At 42.0% G+C, this 24,953-nt stretch overlaps 2 protein-coding genes across 3 annotated transcripts in view; both read left to right on the top strand.

The window, feature by feature from the left end:
• furina (furin (paired basic amino acid cleaving enzyme) a) overlaps positions 1-1,493 on the top strand; it is a 73,381-nt gene extending 71,888 nt beyond the window's left edge. Inside the window, exon 16 of the mRNA XM_076727329.1 lies at positions 392-1,493. Coding sequence (XP_076583444.1) covers positions 392-999 — 608 coding nt within the window. The 3' untranslated portion in view covers positions 1,000-1,493. The remainder of the gene's footprint in view (positions 1-391) is intronic.
• Positions 1,494-9,146: 7,653 nt separating this feature from the next.
• On the top strand, positions 9,147-23,499 carry fes (FES proto-oncogene, tyrosine kinase). Of its 2 annotated transcripts, none has more exons than XM_076727321.1 (18): positions 9,147-9,371; positions 10,581-10,754; positions 11,914-12,010; positions 12,161-12,344; positions 13,222-13,359; positions 13,461-13,580; positions 13,751-13,873; positions 14,979-15,174; positions 16,663-16,743; positions 17,594-17,716; positions 17,980-18,102; positions 18,497-18,550; positions 19,004-19,122; positions 19,352-19,446; positions 19,595-19,718; positions 22,185-22,342; positions 22,480-22,602; positions 22,693-23,499. In XM_076727321.1, exons 1-18 carry the CDS (start codon positions 9,147-9,149, stop codon positions 22,830-22,832), a joined length of 2,397 nt encoding a protein of 798 aa, XP_076583436.1. In that variant the 3' UTR covers positions 22,833-23,499. The 2 variants fall into 2 exon arrangements, with proteins under 2 accessions (XP_076583436.1, XP_076583428.1); XM_076727313.1 differs by having other exon boundaries at positions 17,594-17,803.
• The last annotated feature ends 1,454 nt before the right edge of the window (positions 23,500-24,953 follow it).

The raw sequence follows: 24,953 nt of genomic DNA, 5'->3' as shown, positions 1-24,953 counted from the left end.
ATTGCAGGCAATGGTCTGCATCTGGACGTGCTGCATATGGAAATGTGTCTGTTGACTTAAACATGCTGCACTCAGCATATAAATTGCACAGCTTTTCATCAGTTTTTTTTTTTTTTTAAGTTGGCAAAAGTAATACTAACACAAGTGAAAATGGTGATTTGAATGCCCTAAAATTGCCCTGAAACTTTGCCTCAACATTTCTAAGATACCAAACAACCCCGAATGGCTGAGTAAATACAGAAATGTCAGACACAGCGGGCTTTCTCATTGTAGGGCTCTCTGAGCCTTGACTGTCTGGCCTGGTTCATGTTTTTGAGTTGTCTGACTCATTAGAAGAGTTAAAAGGTGTGTGTTCAGCTGTGGACTTCACTTTTGTTTCTCTGTTTTACAGAGTGCAATGCCGGCTACTACCTCTTTCAGCAGGGCTGTGTGAAACAATGTCCATCAGGCTTCTCAGTGGGCTCCCAGCCCCTCAACTACACAGTGGGAAACTCTATATCACCATCCTCCGTCCCAGCCTGCCTGCCCTGCCCACCGCCCTGCCTGACCTGCAGCAGCCTCAGCCCTCTGGCCTGCCTGTCCTGCCCTGCCCACAGTTCCCTTGACCCCATCTCTGGCACCTGTCTGCACCTCAACCAGTACATGCGCGAGTCCCCTGGCAGCTTCATGGTGGGCCAGGGGAACCCAGCATCAGAGCTCCAGTTGAGCTCCCGCCTGCCCATCACCATCGCCGTGCTCAGCTGCATAGCCATCATCGCCACCTTCGCTGGCATCTTCCTGCTGCTGCAGCTGCGCTCAGGCGCGCTCATTAAGCTGCCCTCACTGGAGGCTGGCGGCGGCCTCGGGGGCAGCTTCAGCCTTGGGGGAAATAGAGTTGTGTCCTACCGCGGCATCCCGACAGTGTGGGGGGATGAAGAGGTAAATACAGACTCCGAAAACGATGAGTTTGACGTCCACAATGAGAGGACTGCCTTTATCAAAACACAAAGTGCTCTTTAATGCCTCCCCCACATCCCTCCGTCTCTCCTGCTTTTAACCCCCCCCCTCCCCATTTTGTCTGATAATTCAGGGCTGTGGTAACTGTCCTTTCACAGTCTTTTCTGGTTTTATCTCTCATCCCTTTGTTTCTGCCTCTGTCTTATGGGCTTCTCGTCTGAGTCCTGTTTCAGGATCTCATCTTCTTCTCTGCTGTGGGAGACCTGATGGGAAGCTGCCGTCCCTCAGAACTCGGGATGGCCCGAGCTTTGCTCTGTTCACACTTGGGCGCATTTCTATTAAATTGGCTCTCTCCCTCCTCTTGCCCTCAATCGTTAACAGTGTCTAACTGTGCAGAGTTACCCCCCCCACCCCCACCCAGCTCCTGCTCCTTTTTGTTACAAGTAAACACATGATCATTATTTGCTTTCTTCCTCCTTTTTTTCTCTCTTTCCATCAGTCTCAGTGCAGTAGCCAGACGAGATTGTAGAATGTGAGGAGTCGAGATGTGTGTGTGTGTATGTGTGTATGTGTATGTGTGTGTGTGTGTGTGTGTGCGTGCGTGCGTACGCGTGCATGCGTGTGTGCGTGTGTGCGTGTGTGCGTGCGCACATGTGTCTGTGTGAATGTGAGCGTGTAAATCTAATGAACAGTGTAGTGCCCTTTAAAGAGAAGCTAAAGCTGGTCCTGTCACATTTAGTACTATATCATAAAAGTGATAACAAAATTGTATTATGAGGCATGAAATCGGATTTGGAAACATTGATTCTCTCCGAAGTGTCGTTTAGTGACATCAACATCCAAGATCTGTTCAGAAAAGCACCACTTATCTGAAGTGTGTCACATTTTTTTAAGCGCATTTTAAAAATGCACAGATCAAAGCAGAGTAGTTGGAAATGTCCAGACTGGTGACACCTGATTAAAAAGCATTAGGGAAACAAAACAGACTGTCTGAGAGCTTTTTACACATGTCATGTCATCTTTTTCTTTATGATCAGACAGTGATTTGTATTTGAACAGAACCCATCTCTCACACAGTCTTTTTTTTTTCTCGTAAATCTGTACACTTATTGATCCAGGTGAGATCCAGTTATTGTTCACCTGTAGATCTCTCTCAGCTCTGGCAGAACAAACAGTGAGTCAAAGCTTCCTCCAGCTTTTGGGGACTCAAGATGGCCTCTTGTTCATTCTAGTGTGGAAACTATACGTTCTCCTCCGCTCAGAACAAATTATCCACCACATGGAACCACATCAAAACAAAAAGAGATATTTAAAGAAACACACGCACGGGCTGTTCGATCAGTCCTGAGGCTTCTGGGGACATTTCATTTCTGTGTCTGATGCTCTCACGTGCCGGTGCTGAGAGAGAAGCAGCCGAGGTGCTGATGTGAAGCACAAGAGCTTCAAAGCAGCTGCCAGGTGTTCGGTTACCTGTGATTGATTTCTTGATAGAGAAGAGACGGCGACAAAACATTGATGCTTTCTCTTTTTTTACACAGAACATTCACACTACAAACACACGCCTCATATCATCATACCTGAAACTTTGTTAATGTGTGTGTGCGCCCGTGCTTGTCGTGTGTGTGTGTGTGTGTGTGTGTGTGTGTGTGTGTGTGTGTGTGTGTGTGTGTGTGTGTGTGTGTGTGTGAGAGTGAGTTAGTTTACTACAGATGAGGTGGAGAAATGTTTATCTGCCCTCTGATGTGAAGGTTTCCTCCTTCGTCTCTGCTCTCTTCTTCAAGTCTTGAATTGCGTTTAGAAATCCGGCGCTGTGACTCCACATCTCATCAGCGTCTCTGCACTTACCCTCCAGACTTCATCTAATCTGAATTTCAGATTATCTTTTCGGCGTACTTGCCAATTAATTATATTCTGAATGATACTGCAGCAGCTATTTATTCTGAGAGATTTTAATCACACCTTTAGGGAAGATTGTTTTAAAGTGATTTTTCTCCGGGGCTGGTTATCATCTAAAATATGCATCTCATGATTTAACCCAGAGTAGCCATTTTGAATCCATTGATCTCCTTTTCTACTATGTTGTTTTTTCTTTTCTTTTTCTTTTTTTTTTTTTTTCATTTCCAGTACAAAAACAGTGGCGCTTGCTGAGAGAGGTTGTCATGGTGATGACATGCATACAAAAGTGCAGCTGCTCATCCTTTTATCTACCTCTCATATCATTCAGCAAGGGTCCATACGCTGTTATAGGGGCTGTTAAATGATTATAGTGGTCAAATTATATGTAGGTCAGATATGAAAATGCTTCTCTGGAATGATTTAGGAGGATAGGCATGTAAGTCAGATTTATGTTTTAGAGGAGAAACAAGCAATTGCAATTCAGAAACTGTAAAGCTGCTGTATAAATTCTAATCTCCCGAACCTCCTATCTCTCTTGAAATTTATTGCCTTTAGGATCAGCATTCATGGGCAGGCACACCTGGGCTTCAAACCTGTTATTGAAAATAAAATGGAAGGATTGTCCATAGATCTTGTTGACCAGCGTTGAAGTGCTAAATCAACTTTGTTAGGGGCGTTTGTTTTGTGACTCTATCAGGGGGAAAGACCCTTTTGTTCTTAAGTTTGCATCACTGACAATCAAAGAGTTTCCTTGTTTTGAGGGCGAGATTCTGCACACAAAACAAATGGATTTTAATTTAACAGCTAGTGCTGGAAAGCCTCCTCGGAAGGTGTTATTCATAAATGTGCACAGCTAAATGTGATTTAAATTGCAAATGCCTGCTCAGAGCGAAAGAAAGGAAAATAGAAAATCGGAGAATAAAGAGTTTCAAACCAATACCTGCCAACATTCTGCTCAAAAGCATGGAGAAAGATTGGTATGTCAAACACTGCGCTGAGCCAGAGGCTTAACTCATCTCAGATGGCCAGGGCAGGTGTAGCACATTTGGCTTATCGCGGCAGTTTCAGCCAGGAAGCACTAAACTGGATTGGACACCAACCCGAGAGCGTTGATCTTAGAGAAAGTGCCCTCCAAAAGAACAAAGCTGAGGTGGCTGCAGAATATGGAGTGCGTGCTGCATCGCTTTGTGTGATGCACATTAGTGCCTCGTGCCATTAGGCTTTGATTAGCCCCAGTTTAAGCAGGGTGCTAATTTGAATATCTAATAAGTACAGCCTCAGACTTGAGCCACAAAATCTTACTGACTTCCCAGCTTGGTGTGAGGTGTGTAAACAACAGATAATGGGCTAATGTGGCACCAAAATTGCTTCCATAAACAATTTTCTTATATTCTGGATGCTTAGAGTTTGCATTTTTAGATGAACCATAATGTGGAACTCTGGACCGATTTGTTGCTATTAGTATTGACTAATTGTTGCTCAGTCTCATCAACATTATTCATTGTGCGTCTTCCCTTTCAAAGGGTTTATATTGCTTCCAGAAAGTATAAAGTTTCTCCTAAAGTGAAACATTATGGTTCCTGTGGCCCCTCCAGTGCGCACACAAAATGATTCTTTCCACTTAGCTTGACGTTGTATTCACTACAACTTGAAAACTCAGAAAACTTTAAAAGGATGAACTCGGAGCTTTGTGCATTCAAGTGTTCAACTTTAAGAAAATCATGCAGGCAGCATTAAGTTGCTAGTGCTTCCAAAGCACGGCGAACTGCTGAAAACCATTAGCAGCTATCTCACACTGTGGCTGCAAGAATGTGATGGAAACTATACACTAAAGAGAAAGAAAAGGTTATCTAATTGTGCCAGAAGGCGGCTCATTATTATAAGGCTACCACTTCACTGGCGCTAAAGTGTGAATCCTTTTCATGTAGAATGTAACAGAAGTGTTACAGAAGAAAATTGTGTTCATTGCAAATTGTCTCCTCTGGCTATAAAGAAAGAAGACTCGCTCGTGGGAATGATGGAGGCTTTTCCATCATACGGCTGATTCATTTTACGTGGAGCTCGATGTTGCTTCAGTCCCGCCTTAGGATGTAGTCTGAAGTGATCAATATGAAGTCGGATGGAGTTAATAGGAGCAATATCTTTGGCATAACCAAAGACAATCATTTTAATGCTGTCTGTTTAGTGTTACCACGTGTTGCTTTCAGGTTGTCACAGTCCATCGACCCCTTCACTTGTGTTCAAAGTGTTTTGTTGATATCATTCTGTCATCTCTGCCTTTTTTTTTTTTTTTATTTGGAAGATCTGCAGTGACACCTTGTATGTTCAGCAGCTGTGGAGGGAGGAGGTAGAATGTATCCCATCTCCATTAACTTAAGGGCTGAATCAGATCTGCGTGCGTCCGTGCGTGCGCATGCTTGTTCAAGTATAAATGAAACACTTTGTGATGGAGGGGGGGCGGGCGGTGGGGGCGGTTAGCGGAGCAGCCTTCGATGACTCTGTTGACCTCCTCCCGCCTCTTGGTGAGGTTCCTGGCCTGTGGCTGCACACAGTACCTTACAGATTTGTGACCTATGAATAATGTACAAGAATGACTATCTTCACATGGGACATAACTCTAAAATAAGGCCTATTTTTGTACTATATGAATGGTGCAGTGTAATTTTCTTGTAATTTAAAGATTTTTTTTGCTTTTGTTTTTCTCCTTTTTATTTAATTGATGTCAATTATAGATTCTACTAAAAATAAAGATCTATGCAAATTTGAATGTGTTTTTATTAACTCAAATGCACTTAAATATAATAAATCTAACTTGATGTAAATGTGGGTCAGCGTATAAAAACTGCACAGTGGTGGAAGCAGAGCTCAGATTCCTTGCATAAAAGTACCAGAACAACAATGGTTTCAATGCAGTACAGACATATTATTAGCAAAACATACTTAAAATATGCACATGCCCAGTCTGCACAGAATTGGCCTCTGTGACGTGTGTATATGTTGCGTTACGTTACGTTGAACAGCTTCATACTGTTGTAGCTGGATGAAGTTGAGCCAGTTTTACTTACTTCATATGCAGTGAGGTAGAGTTTGGTCTGTTATCCAGTGGTTTCTAACCTACAGGCCACAAAATACATCTGAAGAGTCACAAGATGACTTATGGAAGACCAGAGAAGAGGAAGAAAAAGTTCTGCTGCACAAAATTGTATTCATGTTTGGGCTCCTCTTTAATCTTTCTATGGACATTTTTATGAAATACTGGGATAGTTTACCTTCAACATTTTTTTTTTTTTAAAGAAATTTAAACCAGCTGAAGTCTGGAGGACAAATGTCTCTCTTATGGTAGAACCATGAGGAGATGCTCCAAGAACAAACTGTGTTAGCCATGCTGGCAGCGTCTACAATATAAACACAAAGCACAACTATGTACCATATTGAGGCACTTGTACATTACATGTGTATTTTTATTTGATACTTATTTAAGAGATTAAGATTTTACAGTTTACACATTTTCAATGAACATAATCTGTTTGTTAGTATTTCACCCATTTTTTTATACACATAAAGTATTCTCTGAAGTAAAAAGTTTCTTCTTCCGGTATTTTTACGTAGCGCTCTGCTTTCTTCTTTTTGGTTTGAAGCTCCAGACACCGACAGTCGAACAAGTCAGTAGACAAAAGTTTGACTGTAGTATTATCTACACTAAGGTACCTGTGTAGAAATACTGCATGCAAGTACATACAAGTAAAAGTCCTGCATTGAAACTGTCACTTAAAGGTACAAAAAGTGAAAGTATTCAATTATGCAGAATGGCTCATTTCAGAATATCGTATTATAATCACTGATGCATTAATCTGTCCATCACTTTAATGTTGCAGCTGGTGAAGATGAGGCTCTATTTAATGACTTCATATACTGCTGAGTAGTTTGTGAATTTCCCTCCAGGATCAACGAAGTCTTCACCTCTAATGTGTGTGAGAGCTGGAGGCTGCTATCTGCTCCTCCCACCTATGGCTGCTGCAAGTTCCTGCTGCTACAGCTTGTTCACATCTTTTCATGCAACCTATGGATGAAATTGTATCAAACGGTACACACTTGTTCAGCATCCCCATCTCTATGACTTTGCTGAATTTGGTTTCTGTGTAATATTATCTTAAAGCGATATGGCAGTAAGTAGTGTGGTTGTGTTTTACTAATACATCGTGCTCATGCTCATGGAGTTCATCAAGTTTCATCGTATTAATTTCAACAGAGCTGTAAAAATCTAAAATGTGTTAATGTTACTGTAGCGCCTCCTGTGGGTAGAATTGTATTTACAACATTTCCAAATTGTTTTTTGCAATCCAGTATAGCATTAAAGAGTTATGGCCCATTAAGTACATCAGGTCACACCCTCAAAGGTTTGGTAACCAATTACAGACAAGTGATACCAAAAAATTAACCCAAAGGTTTTTCTTGGGGTCATCTAAATATGGTACGTACTGTGTGAGGTGAAGATAAGATGAAAGAGAACCAAGCATCACTCCTAACAGAATTTTAAGCTCTGTGATTGAATATTTAATGCCTAAATGCATCCTGGGAGTTGTAATGAACATTTACCTGAAAATGATCACATACACAGGCTTGTACCTTTGAATTTTTTATTTTTTTTTAATCAAAGCAGCAGATATATGCAGTTCTTAATGCTTGTAACTAGTGATTTAACTGAGAGACCCTCTTGTCCATTCAAGCCATAGAAGTGCTTCATGTTAGTTATGTAACATTGTCAATGGGAAAAATGAATGGCACTTCTGAAAGCAGGGCCTCTGACTTGCACCTCCTCCTTTGCAGCTCTATTGAGAGCACCTCTGTCATGAAGAGTGGCATTACAAAATAAAGTGTATCCTTGTGCAAAGAGACATTGTGAGATAAATCTTAACATGAAATAAAAATGTCACTGGGATCAAAGCCAGAATGAATTAAAATGAAATCACCTGCTAAATTATGATTATGATCATGATGATAATTTTCATCTAGTGCCATTCAAAGGTCAAAAAGTGAATTTGTCCAATACTTACAGCAAATGCCTGCAAAACTGTTGAAATTTCTTATCAGCCTCAGTTAAATGTTAGCACGCTAACACATTAAACTAGGATGGTGGATGTGATACATGTACATGCTTAGCATCAGCATGGTAGCGTTTTCACTGTGAGCATGTTAGTGTGCTTAACATGTAGCTCAAAGCGCTGATGTACAGCCTCACATAAAACAAAGAGCTTTGAAGCCACCGGTTTTATCTGGTTTGCCTGCTGCTTCTCGTCACAGTGAATGGTTGGCTCTAACATGACTTGCAACTCTTGTACAGATGCTACAGATACTGTACCTAAATTTAAAAGCAGACATTTCCTCTGCAGTTTGCAAAACCTGTCTTAGCTGCGCAGCATTGTTCAGTGCGCGTCTTCTCCCCACTGTGTGTAATGAGTGTATTTGATGATGTATGGCTGGTGTAATTAAGCCAATGAGTTTACAGCAGAGACGTTGTACCCACTAACCAAGTCATAAATACAAGTAATGAAGTGAGACTGAGTTCACAGTGTGGTAAAAATGAAATTGAAAAACTCTTTTTTATTTTATGCATTAAAACACCATCAGCAGTTTTTACAGACTGTTGCGCTTTAAAAGTGATAAGCTGTTCACTTAAAAGAACAACACACACAGAAGTTTGCAACAAACTGGCCACTGCACCAAGTTAAATGGCATTGGGAAATATCTTTAAATGACTTTTTCCCATTTTATGTACAGTGCCATACTGGGATTAGTAGTAAACTGATTTACTTACTCAAGTAAAATACTTTATCCCAAAATTGTGATTGCCTACAGCGGCTGGCTAAATGCACTTCAGGCTCCCTTTGCAAAGGCTGAACATTAGTGGCCATAATGTAACACGTGGATAACGTGTTTCCAGCTCAGCGCTCTGTCTCAGGCAGCCTTCAGCTTCTGCCTGTCTGTGTGTTCATCTGCATTTTATTTGGATGTTTTAGACATTTACAACAATAGTAACTTTTAGTGTGCCTCACAAGTGGTGCCTAAACTGAAAGGAAAATTACAAGTACAGGCACAACTACGTTCAAACAGTCATGAGGAAGTGCTGCCTCACATGAAGCTCTGTACATTTTTTTTGTGTGTGCAGGGAAATGAAACCCCTCTGTGGCCACAGAGGAATAACTACTCTTGGTCACTGGCAGCTGCCTCAGCTCACTGCTCTGTTTCTGCACCACTCAAACAAAGGTGCTTGGACTTACTGCTGACAACAAATCCCTGGAGTTAAGTATTCAGAGATGGGTTTTGGGGAAGACCTGTGGTGCCCCCAGGCACATGCAGCTGTCATGCGGCTGCTGGACTCAGAGCTTCACCTGATGGAGGTCATGAAGAAGTGGATGGGTCAGCGGGCGAAGAGCGAGCGGGAGTTTTCAGTGCAGCTTCATCACATGACTGTCATAGCGGAGAAGCTGGACCGGCCTCAGCTCGGTGCAGGACTGGACTACATCAGCCAGCTCAACAAGGTAAGATCTTGTGCTGTAGATCACTCTGCAGCTATATCGTCAGCTGATGACTGATCACTGTTCACCGTAATGGACGACAGCAACTGCACGAGACACAAAGTGTGTGACTTCAGATTAGTTTTTTAAAATTAAGGTGAAGTGTTTCCCATATAAAGAATTTATTTGGGAGGCCCACTGAAATATAATTGCATGCATCCAAAAAAATTAAAAATAAGGAATCTGTCCGTTTGTCCATTTCCTTATTGCAGCAGTGGGTGACGAGAGACTGAAATATCTGGCAGAATCATGCATGGGTCATTGTAGCAAAAACGTAGGCTTACTTCCCTAATTAAAAGTGTAGCTCGTGAATTTAATGCTGTTCTGTTGCTTTCATTTTCAGAGGTTTAAAAACCACACTTAGCAGCAGTAGTACAACTAAGGAGCCATTGCGTGCATTTGGGTGAATGTGGAAAATACGCTGTATAGCCGGAATGTCCCAAAGTAAATTTGTAAGCAGGGATTTTTCTTTTTGAGGGACTCATGTGAGAAAATCAAAATCAAAATCATGTGAGATTTAGGTTTTGCTGGTTACCTCTAACCGTGACCAAAACCTTTACCCAGTTGTCATAGATAAAAATTTGTTAAATATTAAAATATGTTCTCAAATCCAAATAAGAAAACACTCACAGTGTACCAACACGGGGGCTACACAACCATCAAATATTTTTTCTTATTTTTATTCATTTTAATATTTATTTATTTATTTTTATTTTTTAAAAAAAGCTGCATGGATTCAGATGTACAGATCACTGTGTTTCAAGCATCGATGTGCATAGTAGTGAACTAGTAGAACTCCCAGAAAGGTTTGCAAAGGTTTTGTCATTTGCTTAGAATTGATCCTGAATTTGGTGCTTTCTTCAATTATGGCAATAATAAATATGTCTAAATATATATCAAATAATCATCCTTAATTTTGCAAACCATTAAAGGAAACATTATGACATAAACAGAAAAGTTTTGGGGGGGTCACAAAAACTGGCTAAAATGAATAAGAGCAATGCAAAAGGTGGACCATGAAATCTTGTAAAGCAGTAAAGTTCTGCACCTCACAGCTCAGGAGCCAGTGTTTCTTTTTAGATAACCACTTAGTGGCTCTATCCACGCCAAAGAACACGATTGTTGGCCCAGGGTGTGACCCATCTCTCTGACCTTTGTCCCCCTGTCTGTCAGTCGTGGGCAGTGCTGGTCTCTCAGACGGACTCTCTCAGTCAGGTGATGAGGAAGCGCTCTGAGGATCTGTTGGATGGTCCCATTAGCAAACTGACGCTGCTCATCAGAGACAAGCAGCAGCTGCGTAAAACCTACTCGGAGCAGTGGAACCTGATGAAGCAGGAGCTCAGCAAGGTGTGTGAGCTGATCATACACACACACACACACACACACACACACACATACTATGTACAGACTATGATGGCAGCAGGCAGGTGAACCACCTTTGTCAAGTCAGACTTCTACCTGTGGTAAAACTGAACGTAAGCTGTTAACCGTTCGCGTGCTGAACTTGGATGACTGTTGCACTTTGATGTCTTTGTTCTCTTGTCATCCTGTAAATGGACACAGACAGAAAACAGACAAAACCAAGCTGCAAGCTAAACAGAACTATTCTTAAAGACAGATAGTGTTGGTGTATAGATGAGTGACTACATATTACACATATTTACTGTGGTCCGTGAACTGATACTGCCTGAAGTTATATTTTTATTTTAAGCTCCATCCATGTCTCAGTTGTTATGAAGTATTGCTTTTGTTTGTCATTACTGCAACTTGCTTCAGTTTCTGGATGCTTCGGTATTTCACGATCTAAGTATACATATTAAATAACCATAATGTGCACCTAAAAGAGACCGTCGTAGTGGAAAAGGATTCTCATATGTGCCATGATTCTTCATGTAGAAGCTGTTGCTTTAAAATGGATTTGTTGGTTTTTCTTGAGCTTATCATCTTGGCATGCAGATGAACATTGCAGTGGCAGCTTTATAAATAGACAGCAGTCAAATGAAATGAGGCTCAATAGACTGGAAAGAGTGTGTGCAAATGCATTTTGATGCAATCTCAAACTGGTGGCTGCTCTGCACTGTTTTTATTACCCAATTACGTCAGGCAAATGATGTGTTCATTTCCAGTGATCCATATTGGGTCGCAGTTTGGCCGTCGAGCTGGCAGTTTGTTCATTTCAGTTTTCCCACTTTACTGCAGGCGAAGCTCAGATGACTGAGGTTGTTTTGTGATAGATTTTATGTTGCAATTACAACTGATCAACAGTGTCAAGAAAGCTGTCAGGTTGAGTTTTGCAGTTCTACCAACAGCAAAATAACAAAGGTCAGATCATTTCCTCATCTCTTCTCTCCTGTTTTGTGTTGCTCTGCGGTGAAACATCAAAGAGCCACTGTCCACTTCCTGTGTCATGTCGCGCTCATGCTCAGGGTGATAACACTGCTGAGTAACACACATTATTGCGCCATGTATTTTCATGTGTTTGCGTGCTGTTGTTGGTGCTGCTCAGGTGACCCAGACAGAGCTGGAGAGGCTGAAGAGCAGCTACAGACAGGCCGTGAGAGATGCAGCCCATGCTAAGAGGAAGTACCAGGAGGCCAATAAAGGTGTGGATTCCAAGTGTCACTTACTTCCCCACACAGAATAAGTTTCTCGTTGATGGCACAGTCTGTCTTGTTTGTACTGTGTACAGTGTAAATCTTGTATGTGTGTTTCTTCCATGACATGAGGCGTCCCTCTCCCCTTTCCGTGTGCAGATAAAGAGCGAGACAAAGCTAAAGAGCGCTACATAAAGGCTTCGCTGAAACTCCACGAGGTGCATAATGAGTATGTGCTGTCTGTGCGAGCAGCTCAAGTTTACCATCAGCACCACTACAGTCAGATCCAGCCCTCCCTGCTCAGAGCACTGCAGACGCTGCAGCAGGAGATGGTGCTCATACTGTAAGATCACACACACTGCAGTTGTTCTATTCGCTCTTTTTCTGTTTGCATTTAGTGGACTGTTTTCCATTCACTCACATTAAATATGAGGGAGGAATGCTGACCTCAAAAAAGCGCATTTTAATTAACTACACCACAGTTTGTACACGTTTTCTCCGATTAGATACAAATCAATTTCCCACAAACTGCTACATTTATTTATTATTTAACTTTCGGCAGCCATTTGTTTTAATTAATGCCAGAACAATACTTTGAACAATGTGCTGATTGTTGTTGCTTGAGAAAGCTAAGGCCGTACAGTGAATAATAAGCTGTGTTTGTTTCTCATCAGCATTATGTTAATAATATCTGCTCATGCATTGAGTAGTGACTGTTTTGACAGCTTTTCCTTGTTTGTGCATTCAAGAAAACAAAACCCAAATCACTACTTTCATAAGGTGCGGAGATAAAAAGAGAAAGATAAGCTGAACAGGTTCATGTTTTAAATGTTGGACAGCCAGATGCCAGATATCAGATGTCCCAGCGTGTTTGGAGACTGCTTCATTACAACTGTAACAAGCAAAAAAATGATTATCGACTGTTTATCTCAGAAAAGTCTCTCTAAGGAGATTCTCATAGCACCAATATGAATATGGATATCAACCTGCAACTTTACCAACCTGGAAATTCTGATGTTGTGCTATGAAAAAAAGCAAGAATGTAATGTAGTGTGTGTGTGTGTGTGTGTGTGTGTGTGTGTGTGTGTGTGTGTGTGTGTGTGAGGATGAATAAGGCTAAAACTTGGATGATGTTGAAGATGTTCCTTGAAATCACAGAACATGCTGTCCTCTGACTATTTTCTCTCGTTCTTTTTTGCCCTTCCTGACCTCTGAATCAGAAAGGAGATCCTGCAGGAGTATTTCGACATCTCCACTCTCCTCCATCATGAAGTGGTGCGGATCCACAGGGAGATGTCGTCTGCTCTAACGGCCATCGATCCTCACAGCGAGTATGAGAACTTCATCCACCAGAACAGGTAGACCGAGGAAAAACTTTCCCCTCAGATGGCAGCGATGCAGTCATGAAAGCTAACTCTGCAGAGCGATGATACTGTGGGCTGTGTGTTTGTGTTCGGAGGTCTGTAGGGGAGATTCCTGCTTGTGCAGAGTTTGATTGCACTCTTCTGGAAGACACTGAGCGGCTAAATCCCAGAGAGATTGAACTGAATGACCTCACAATTGAGATAATCCAGCACAAGTGAGAACAAACAACACAATCTCATCCAGATGACTGAACTCTAATTTTTCTTTTTTAATGTCTCAAATACTTCCTCCTCCTGACCCTCTCTGTTCCTCTCCTTTTTCATCTGACTGTTTTGCATCACTTACTTCCTCTTCTCACATTATTTCTCTGTCTCCTTCTCCCAGACTGACCGCAGTGGAGGAGGAGCTGCTGGACTTGGCTCGGACTCTGGGCTCCCAGCAGACCTCGGTCGAACAGCTGGAGCTGGAGCTGGAGGACGAACAGGAGGGTGTCAAGAAGGGCCAGAGGTTAGCGGACCACAGACTCGAGCCAGAATCACTGATGCTCTGATGCTATATTCAGAGGTTATAGAGGAGGTTTTGAAAAAAGAACTCACAGCATTTGTGGAGACAAATTCCTGAAGTTTGCCTCTGTGGACAGTCCCTCCCATCGGGGGTGTTCAGCTCTTGTTGGGCACCAGCTAATAACCTGCATTTCCTCAATGCCTTATAAATTATAATACAGCAATATGTTAAGAGTTATGAAGCTAGAGTCCTTCATTTCTCCCGGTTGATGAAGCTGTCTGAGGGTGTTAGAGGTTCACAGTCCTGTGGGAGTGATCGAGCCATTAACAAACTCCTGGGGGAGCAATAGTATGTTGGCCTGCACAAAACTGTTGGCGGTCCAAGTTTGCTTCAGAGTTTTAAGAAATAGTTTGACGTTCTGAGAAATATACACTTATTCACCACAGATGGCAGTTTGCTGCGAAGATCAATACCACTCTGGTGTATGTATGGTCAGTGAGAGGCAACAGCCAGCAGCAGGTTAACTTAGCTTATTACAAACACCGAAAACTGCAGAAAAAAGCGAACCTGACTCTGTCTAAATGTACTATAACCTGCCTACCAGCACCTTTAAAGCTCACATGTCACATGTTACATTTCGAAGCACCTGGTTCTCCGCATGTCTCTCTGTGTTTGGTAATGTGATTGATTTTGACTTCACTGTTCTGTGTGCACTGTTAATGGGAATTTGGAGGTAATGGGCTACATGCACAATGCACAGTTTGAGGTTGGGGTAGTCAATTGGGGTCCAACGGCAAACGTCTGCCCTGGTGCCCTCTGAGAGGTTAATCACGCACTGTCCATTCCTGTTCTGCTGAACCTTTTTTAGAGGTCTTGTTCACCTTACTAGCAGGACTCCTGGGTCATTAAAGGTTTACTGGTCTTATTTGCTCAAAATCCAGCACAAAGGCTGACTAAGCTGTTGAGAGGCCTTCTTATTGATTGCATTAGTCATCAGGAAGCATTTACAAACTTATTCGCACAGACAGACATTTTATTGATGTCTTTGGTCTTGTTTTGTCTATTTAGTCTTACACAAACATAATTTACCTTCCCTGACTTTGTCCAGGGTCTACCAGTTCAGCAAGAGACATGCAATGGAGGAGTGCCGCCAGCAGGTTACTCTGTCTCTGGGCATGAGGGCCAAGCTGGACGTTCAGAGGCTTCTTCTGAAGGAGAAACTGGACCATCTGGGCTCCAAAGAACCTCCCTCTGCTCTCAAGCTGGACTCAGACACCATCTCATGTTCTTCCAATGCAAGCAATGTATGCTGTCTCTGACAATCTTTCCTTCCCTTGTCTTTTTTAAGCTCCTGTCATTATCAGTTCTGTCAGTCAAAAAAAGTGGTTGGGAAGAAAGATGATTGTGGACAGTTAAAGCTAGTTTTTTGTTTGAAACAGAGAGAGGCCATGTTGGCTATAAACTCAGTGAACCAATCTTTCTTTCTGTATTCCATCTCAGGCTTTCTAAGTCATTGTTCTGGAGGCCACAAGAACCTGAGTCTCAAGTCCTGGATATTAGTTATAAGTCCCAAATCTAGTCCAAGAAGTTCAACCTCATGTCCTCATGTTCTTCTATTACAAAGAGCAGCACGAGTGTTCTAACTTTACCGACACCCATCAACAACAGGAGGCTAATGTCAGACACTGCTGCTTGTTTATTGATTTTTATAGATAACATTTAGGCTAACAATTTCATTACCACACCGGCTGTGTAGTAATGAGGTCTTAGCTAACACAGGCTTAAGCCATGACTAGCCAAAGAAGAATAATCCTGGCAAAAGTAACAAAATCTCAAATTTCATCTGTTGTCTGTCTACAGCATTCTGTCCTGATTGGCTGCTGTTAAGTTGATAGTAGACCTATTTAAGTACATCTGTTTACAGAAAACATAAAGGACCAGTGTGATTTAGGGAGATCTTTTCGCAGAATATGGCAGAAATATAATGTAATATTCATAGGTATAAGAAAACATAAGAAAATAAGAATCATGTTTTCATTACCCTAGTATGAGCTGTTGATATGTACAGAGGGAGCAGGTGCTCCTCCACACAATTCACCATATCACACAGCCATGTTTCCTCACTCCCAACTTGTCACATATGGATGCTTGGTCAGGACCCTTTGACGTCTCTTTACACGGTTCACAAACCAAAAGTGAAGGTTGATTTCTTTTGTGAGTAACATATGTAATGAAATGCATGTACCTTAACGTACGGAAGTAATGTACTTATTTCAAACCAAGTAGTCAGCAAAATTTTCTTTGAAAGCGTAACCACACATTGCAAATTTATTGTTGTCAACTTGACCGCAGAGCCCTGCGTGTTGAAAATAATATTAAAGGGGAACCACTGCCTTAAAAAGTCAAGCCAAGTTCCTCTGACCTAGCGTCTGTATGCTACGAGTTGGGAGTGAGAAATGTGTTGGTCTCTACAGTAGCCCAGAATGGACAATTCAAACACTGACTCCACAGAGTGCCTTTCATGTTTTCCTGAATTTCACAGCCACCGTAGTTTCTCCTATATGCTTGGAAAAGGAGGGTGAAGCGAGGGGTGTTCAACTAAATTCGACACACTGGTCCTTTAAATTTATTTTTGCATAGACTTTTAAGGTTTTTTTTTTTTTTTTTTTACATATTGTAAGTATTGAAAGAGTAACTGTAGGGAGATGAAAGAAATGACGGCAGAGAGGACACTTTATGCCAGATGCAGTCATTTCTTATACATTTTCATTAACCTCTGTATTTCTTCTCAGGACCAGAGCCAAACGTCTTCTAAACTGGCCATGGACGGGATCATGAGCAGTCTGAGTGGCCTGTTTAAACCCAAATGGGAAGTAGGTTAAACACTGGAATACAATCAAGGCACAATTATTACACATAACACAATGATAGATGATAGTGCAAGTGCTTATACAAGACTGTTTGGCATCTCACTGTAGACACTAAACAACATCCACGCCGCAGTAATTGCTGTTGGGGCACATTTTGAAAGGAAGGACACTTGTTCCAGTTGAAGGACATTTCCGCCCTCACTCTCCCACCGCCGACCTTAACTGTACCTGTTTTTGTACGCTCAAACCTCTTAACACACAGCAAACAATTCATCACTTTTTGTTTGCGCAGCTGAGCTCACTCAGGATTGGATCTTTCTTTGGGATCTTGTGCTCCTGAAGGCATCATTGGACTGACTGAGGTCGGCTTTGTTGGTCAAGTCACTTGTTTTGAAATTGGGCCTGACCTGAAAGTTTACTTCTCAGGCAGCCAGTTTACATTTCATCATTTATCTTCGCTGACACACAATAGCACACATGCAGCCAAGACCCCCCCGTCCTGCACACAGGTCTCAACAGTTTAATCAGTCAAAAAGATAAAAATAACTGTGTGCATGGTGTAACAGACGATCTTGGCCAAACCAGATTTTACTGTCTATAATGCACTGGACTTCAAGCCCTTTATTATTTTTTTAAGTGTGAACTATTTCCTTCTCTTCAACTCCCAAATCTGTGGTACCCTGGAGGCATGGAAGGTGTTTCAGTTAGACTTTCAAGTATTTGAGACTCTTCTTTGAAGTATATCCAGATAATCTCTGCAGAATCTCCCTTAAGTCCATCCTATATCACTCCTTATTGTTTCATTATTCATGTCAGCTCTAAACATTCTGCTTTTCTTTCTTTCTGCCTCCAGATGCTTCCGGCTCTCACCGTGGTGCAGCAGGTGGATCGTCCTCTGGGACAGCAGGACTGGTACCACGGCGCCATTCCCAGACTGGAGGTCCAGCAGCTGCTGAAGAATGATGGAGACTTCTTGGTGAGGAAGAGTCAAGAGAAGCAGGGTTACGTGCTGTCTGTGCAATGGGAAGGAGCCTGCAAGCATTTCCTCATTCAGAACACGGATGTAAGGAAATCTGCTCAATAGAACAAAACATGCAATTTATTTGAACATTCGGACAATTTAGAAAGCAATTTTGTTGTTCAGCTGTGTTTTTTTCATCATGTCATTAAGTTTTTCTCCTTCCTGTGTGTTTGCACATCAGCTCACTTCTGAAAATGCTTTTCCATGTGTGTCAGTAGAACCTGTACCGTTTGGATGGAGAGAGTTTCCCCAGTATCCCACAGCTGATCCATCATCTGCTATCATCACGACAGCACATCACCAAGAGGTCTAACATACTGCTGAAGAATCCTGTACTGAAGGTACTCCTGTGCTTACACACACACGCAAGCACACACGCACACACACGCACACACGCACACATGCACACACGCACACACACACACAAACACACACACACACACACACACACACACACACACACACACACACACACACACAGATGCACAGACTCTGTGACCCACATGTAAATTCTGCTTTCTAACACATTATTAGTCCAGGGCTGAATCACTTTATTTTAACACACTAACTGCTATTAAAGTGTTTGTCACAGATGAGCTCATATGCAAATCTGAACTTGCTCTCTAATAATCTTTTCTTCAAATTCTCTTCTCTTTTCTTTTCTTTCCCCTGCTGGTCTCACAGTTTCAAACAGCACTTCTATGTGTCTCTTACTGTTTGTTTTTACCCCATTAGGACAAATGGGTCCTGGAACATGATGATATTGTCTTGGGACACCTCATTGGACGGGTGGGTGAACTTAACATGTGTTAACAGGCATGTAGAAGTGAAGTGAGAAAAAGCAAAAATAATCATTTTTTTTTAAATTACCTTTGATTACGCTTATTAACAACCATGAGTCCATGAGTAGTGTGTCCATGTGTTTGTCTGTCTCTGACTCTCAAAATGTTGTCAACATATTTACATATTTGCATGAAACCTTAGTGGGAAGTTTGGTCAAAGGGTGAGGAAGACCAGCTTAATGAGTCACACTAATTTAACACATTTAATACAGGAGGGGTTTTTTTTGCCTGTAAGTACACATATAAACTTTGTTATTGGTTTAATAAAGCAATATGAGAACTTTGGTGACCTTATTGCCAGTTTAAAGAATACAGGTTCACATTTCACAAGTCTGCCTTTAATGAATACTTAATTGGGTGTAATGACTCCTCCTCTCATGTTGGTATTCACACTCCACAGGGTAACTTTGGAGAGGTGTACAACGGTCATTTACGCTCTGATAACACTCCTGTAGCGGTGAAATCCTGTAAAGAGAGCCTGGCCCCAGAGCACAAGAAGAAGTTCTTGATGGAAGCCAGGTTAGTACACACACACACACACACACACACACACACAGGACTAATTCTAACCTAACCCTTATAACATCGGACCCCTCAGCACCCCCTTTGAAGCTGCGAGGAGCCCAAATGTCCTCACTTTCCAAAATTATCCTCACTCTGTTCTGTGTGTGTACTTGTACTCCCTATGTAGCGAGTACAAGTACACACAAACATACACATCTCTGTTCTCCTCTCCTGTGCTGTCCAGGATCCTGAAGCAATACGACCATCCTAACATTGTGAAGCTGATAGGAGTGTGTACTCAGAAACAGCCCATCTACATCATCATGGAGCTCATTCAAGGTAAATATGACCCTGTTGCACTCTGCCTTGATATGTCTCAGTTGTTCACCCAACAGCTTCAGACTTCATTGTACCATTATTGCTTTCACTCTTTTGTTCCCCTGTCATCAGTCTCTCTCGCTCTCTCTGTGTCTACACATTTCTTAAGGTGGTGATTTTCTGTCCTTCTTGCGGCATGAGAGTCACAGTCTGACTCCCAAGATGTTGGTCAAAATGACAGAAAATGTTGCATCTGGCATGGAGTACCTGGAGAGCAAGAAGTGCATCCACAGGTTGGTCAATCAGTCATGTTGTATAGCCTCCTCAGTAAAAGGTAAGATTGTGACTTCGTACAATTTCAGTCAGACACACTTGCTTCAAGGACCATTTGACCATTTATAGCAAATTTATATGGGGTTATAGTTGGTGCCTGTGGATGAGGAAGCTCTCAAAGGGTCTGAGCAGCAACAAAAGATCAATTTTCTCCATTCACCACCATCAGAAGATCTGCTGGAGGAATCTAAATGAATCTGAGCAAATGGTCCCTCTCAGGTTTCAACTGTGGGCTGTTGACCAATAACAAGCCATCTTGACAGTGCTGACCTTTGAGGGGCCGAGAGCCGCAGAGTCCAAAATAGAGGAGGGTATTGTACCTTAATAGCAATGTTGTACCATTCACTTATATTTAATCTCCCCTGTTGGAAGAAAAACTGTTCCGGCAATGGTTTACAGACAGTTATGACTTCTGATATGAAAATCTTATTTCTTGCTCATAGATTCTGTATTAATATGCACATATCTGTTTATAGAGATTAAGGCTGTAATGATCAGTCTGTGCACCAATGAATGAGCCACTGATAGTAAAGCATGAATGAAGCAGGTGATGAAAATTAGTTAATGCAAGTGTAATTTCAGACAACGCTTCACGTTTAGAATATATTTCCAGCCTCTGATTTTAGAGAAGTTTATTAGATATTTGCACACTGTGTTACAACAAGGGAAAACCTGATTGTAAAAACAAAACATTTACACTTACACAAACACTTAATACTTTATGTGTAAATTTCTCTAAACTGTGTGGAGGATCTAAGCCACCATGAATTCAACACAGAAGAAACATATGATACACAGCAGAGCAATGTGTCAGGCAAATAATGGCTGCGCTGAGGATTAATTAGTTGCATGTTGATTTTACATAAATTATGATGTAGTTTCCACAAGAACTAGAGGGCTACAATCTCAAGGCAGGTGGATTTCAAAGCCTTTATGTTACAACATAATTTACTTCCCCAACATTCACTTCACTTAACGGTGAACCAAACTGCTCGTTCCCCACACCTCTTCCTCATATGCTGATGACACAGACAGCAAGTTGATTGAAAATGAGAGATTAAAAGCTTTTTAATGTTGCGTTCCTGAAGAGGAAGCTCTTAACATGCTCTACTGTCTGACTGCAAATCAACCAGCATGACTTACAGTAAGCACATTTACAGGAACCACATAAACATATAAAAGCCAGTTCAGAGAGCTACAGTGCAGCTTTTCTTCTTCTTTTAGGAAAAGAGACGTAAGTGATGTGGTGGTAGATGGGGAGTGAGTGAAGGAGCATTGGCTGTGCTGGTGATATGGCTCAAGATCTGACCTTGATGCAACCACAATCTTAAGTAGATGTGCAAATCAAGATTATTTGTACATTAATTGCTAATCTTGCTTTATAGTAAACCATTATTTGTATAGCAACATTCATACATGAGATTAAGCTGAAAGTGCTTTACATATAATTGCACTAAAAACACAATAAAACAAAATAAAGCATAAAACCAACCGGATAAGCCAAGCTGCAAATATTTAAATACCAAACAGACTACAATTACAGAGTTACAGAAGTTGCATTTACGATGTCAATAGAAAGGTTGTTCCACAGTTTTGGTCCATAACAATAAAAAGTTGCATCTCCACACTTCTTTGTGCTAACCTGGAGTAAAGGATGGTTGTATAGAAGAAGAGACAGCAGCTTCATCTAGAGGACTTAAAGCCTTTCACACCGTTGTCCAGTGGAAATAAGATTTTAAAATCAGCTGTAAAAGACAGAGAGCCTGTGCAAGGCTGCTGAAGTGGGTGTGAAACTGGCTCACCACCCATCTGGAACCACACAGACAGCCTCTAAGACTGTGATCTCTAAGTGAGCTGGAACTGCTTCTGAAAATCAAATGTTTTGTATGTAGCCTCAAAACATGACAAAATGTCTTGTTTTCAAAGCATTTATTCAAGGAAAAATGAGAAAAGGGTGATAGAGCTAAATATATAGACAGAATATGTAACCCTGAACAGCTAATTGTTGGTGAAAATAGTGCAATAATAAAACTGTGTGCAGGATTTTTTAGTCTTTCATGGCTTGGGTGGTTGAGTGGGAGTGATTGCAGGGCTTTGGGTGAGGCATCAGTGGAGGTTGTCTGTGCTCTGGAGAAAACATGAGGTTGTGACACCGGGCTCATTACAGGAGCACTGTGCGATTTGCCCAGCGGGGACAGATCAGAGCAGGCTGCTGGTAGCTGCTTAGCCTATAACGCTGCATTTCAAACTGCCTCACATGCAACACCAGAGCCATGACAAGAACGCCTGTTCTCTCTCTCTCCCTTTGGTCCTGTCTGCTCTCTCGCTGCATGATGCCTTTGTGCCTCTTTTGTATCATTTTTCATCAGCCTCTGCATACATCCCTCTCACATCTTTCTCCCTCTGTCTTGCTGTCTTCATTCAAGGGACCTGGCAGCGAGGAACTGTCTGGTTGCAGACCACAACGTGGTGAAGATCAGCGACTTTGGGATGTCCCGTCAGCAAGATGACGGTGTCTACTCTACAGAGGGCGGCCTCAAACAGATCCCCGTCAAATGGACGGCTCCTGAAGCCCTGAACTATGGTAGGCACAAGCTGCCTCTGCCCAGCAGTCACAACCATAAACACTTCTCCTGTCTCTCTCTGCCAGAAGTCAATTAAAATCTGGAGAAGAACAGTGCCTGTGCCTTTGTCAATGCTGCCCCCTCCTGGTGTTTTCAGGTCGTTATACCACAGAGAGTGACGTGTGGAGCTTTGGTGTCTTACTGTGGGAGACCTTCTCCATGGGAATGACGCCCTACACAAGCATGACCAACCAACAGACACGAGATGAGGTGGAGAAAGGTAAGGACTCATATCAGGAGACAAGCTGTCCGTGTGCTCCTGCACTGTGCTCGACTGTCACATAAGATACCTGTGTGTGATGTGTTTCAGGATACCGTATGCCTGCTCCACACTGCTGCCCCATGCAAGTCTCCAGGATTATGAGCAGTTGCTGGCAGTACGACCCCAGAAACAGACCATCTTTCAAGAAACTTCGGACTGAGCTCAGTGCCATATACAAAATTCTATAATACAAGCCAGACTGTGGATTGGACAAGTACTGTAGATTCCCACACTGTACAGTTGATAGGTTTTGAATTTAGCATTGTCTTTTTCTGTCAGAAATAATGTTAAAATCCAGTCCGAACACTGAAAAACATCCCCAAGCGAAATGCAAATTGAAAACAAAACAAATGACAAGTTGCTTTAAAAAGTTTGGACTTCTCTGCTCTGGAAACAAACTTGATAATGGAGTTTGGTGGACTTGTAAAATATCAGTGGACCAGTTGATGGCAGCATTCTTGTTTCTATTCTTGCTCTGCTCGGCTGCTTTTCATTCTTCCTCCTCCTATGAACAGAAGGTTGTCCTCAACACACCTGTCTCCTCCGAGGCGGCACAAATTCATGCTGCTGTGAACATACTGTACCGTGTCCTATTACCATAACTGTTGCAATGTTGTACCCATGTGGTCTGTGTCAAAGAAACCAGAGAGATGTGTTAAACGGAAGCATCCTCCTGAGGATTGTAGAGGCTGCCAGCGCAGACGCTGAACACGTCTGTGTCTGTTTGGTTGTCTGTTGGGTTTTGAGGACCCAGCTGCAGACCTCCATCTTGGTGATTTTAGTTCTATGAAGTCAACAGGAAGCAGTGTGGGGGTAACCTTCTAGCCTATGAAATGCATTATTATAATTCATCTTCCTTTGGCGGTAACTAGAAATAAATGTTTCTAATGGAAAGTTGTGTCCATCAGATACAATTATTCATCAACTACTGTAGCAAAGCTCAGTTTACATGTACATCCAGCATTGTGTGAGTCCTCTTTCACCAAATCCCACTGCCTAACCAAGTCAAGTGTGCCTTTGAGGAAGGAACCCCCGGCGTTGCTGCCCTCTGGTGGTCGGGAGTATCAATAACTCCTATTGTTACAGTGACTGATTCCATTTGACTTTCTGTCTTGCTGTGCCACAGCAACACGAAAATGATCCAACTGTTTGTGCATTAAAAAGAGAATTGAAGCAGACATTTAAAAGCAACACAAAAGTTACTTTGCCTAGTTACTAATTAATTAATTATGAAATAATTGGTAAGATTACTTTTGAGAGAAGTAATTAGTACTGTAACTAATTTTCTTGCACAACACTGACGGGAAGCATGTAGGGTTTCCAGAAAGGAGTAAAACATACCTGTCTGACTCATTTTGCTCAGGATGTTGACCGTAACTCACTGTGATCAATATTTTTGATGAGACTATTGTGAGTCAAGTGAACATGGTTGCTTGTGGTGACACGTCTCCTCATGTCAGCAGCATGGGTGTGTCATGTCACGGAGAGGTTACATTGAATTGATACTCATCTCTATGCAAATAATGCTGCAGACGCTGTTGTCTGGCTCTAAATATCTTTGGCTCAGTGTCAGAGTCGAGCTGTACAGAGGGATTATTGTAGTTGTGCTTGAAATGGTTTCTCTCCTTTGACATGGATGAGGATCATTAGCATGGCTAATCCTTTTCATATTTCAGTGATAAGGCATTTTTACCTGATGCAAGATTTCATACCTACACCAATTTGAGATTAATCTCACAGAGAATGAAAATATGAAATTGTCCATGCAGAGGTGGTGAGCCTTGAAATGATGTTGCTCAATTTCTATATTAAAGGTCACATAATCAAGAAGTTTCTTCAAAACTATAGAAAAAACTGAATGTATTAAGTGAATGTATCAGTGGGAGCCAAGGTGGCAGTGAAAGTACAAATTGAACTTTTAGCCTGCACAATGACCTACTCAAGTTTGCTATGTCAAATTATTCTTCACACACACCCAGCATTGGCCCTAATGTGCGCTCATCATCTTTTCTGACACGAGAAACACCTGCGGTGAGGAAGGTGTGGCACCTGTCACTCATCGGCTGAGGGCTTGACTTGTCACGTGTGATAAATTTTTCTGCTCAACTGTTTTGTAATTCAAACCACCTCACCGGTCGAGCATGTTCTGTAACTTTTGCTGCCACCTGCGTGTCCCATGATGCTGAGGCCTGCATGCGTCTTTATTTAACTCCAAGGAAACAAAACACACAGTAGATCTGAGACTTTGTCTTTGTAGCAATCAGCTCACTCGACCTGAAAAAGATCTTGCATTGAAGTGGCTACCGCTC

This window comes from Chaetodon auriga, chromosome 1 (assembly GCF_051107435.1).
Source record: "Chaetodon auriga isolate fChaAug3 chromosome 1, fChaAug3.hap1, whole genome shotgun sequence".
Taxonomy (NCBI): Eukaryota; Metazoa; Chordata; class Actinopteri; order Chaetodontiformes; family Chaetodontidae; genus Chaetodon; species Chaetodon auriga.
Note: the sequence above shows the minus strand (reverse complement) of the source record. Positions and strands in the feature narration are given on the sequence as shown.

Excerpts from the sequence above, each read along its gene's own strand:
- fes (XM_076727313.1), top strand. The coding sequence starts at position 9,147 with ATGGGTTTTGGGGAAGACCTGTGGTGCCCCCAGGCACATGCAGCTGTC. Across the intron at positions 16,744-17,593 it reads TGTTTAAACCCAAATGGGAA|ATGCTTCCGGCTCTCACCGT; the intron begins GTAGGTTAAACA and ends TTCTGCCTCCAG. Across the intron at positions 18,103-18,496 it reads TGAAGAATCCTGTACTGAAG|GACAAATGGGTCCTGGAACA; the intron begins GTACTCCTGTGC and ends TTACCCCATTAG.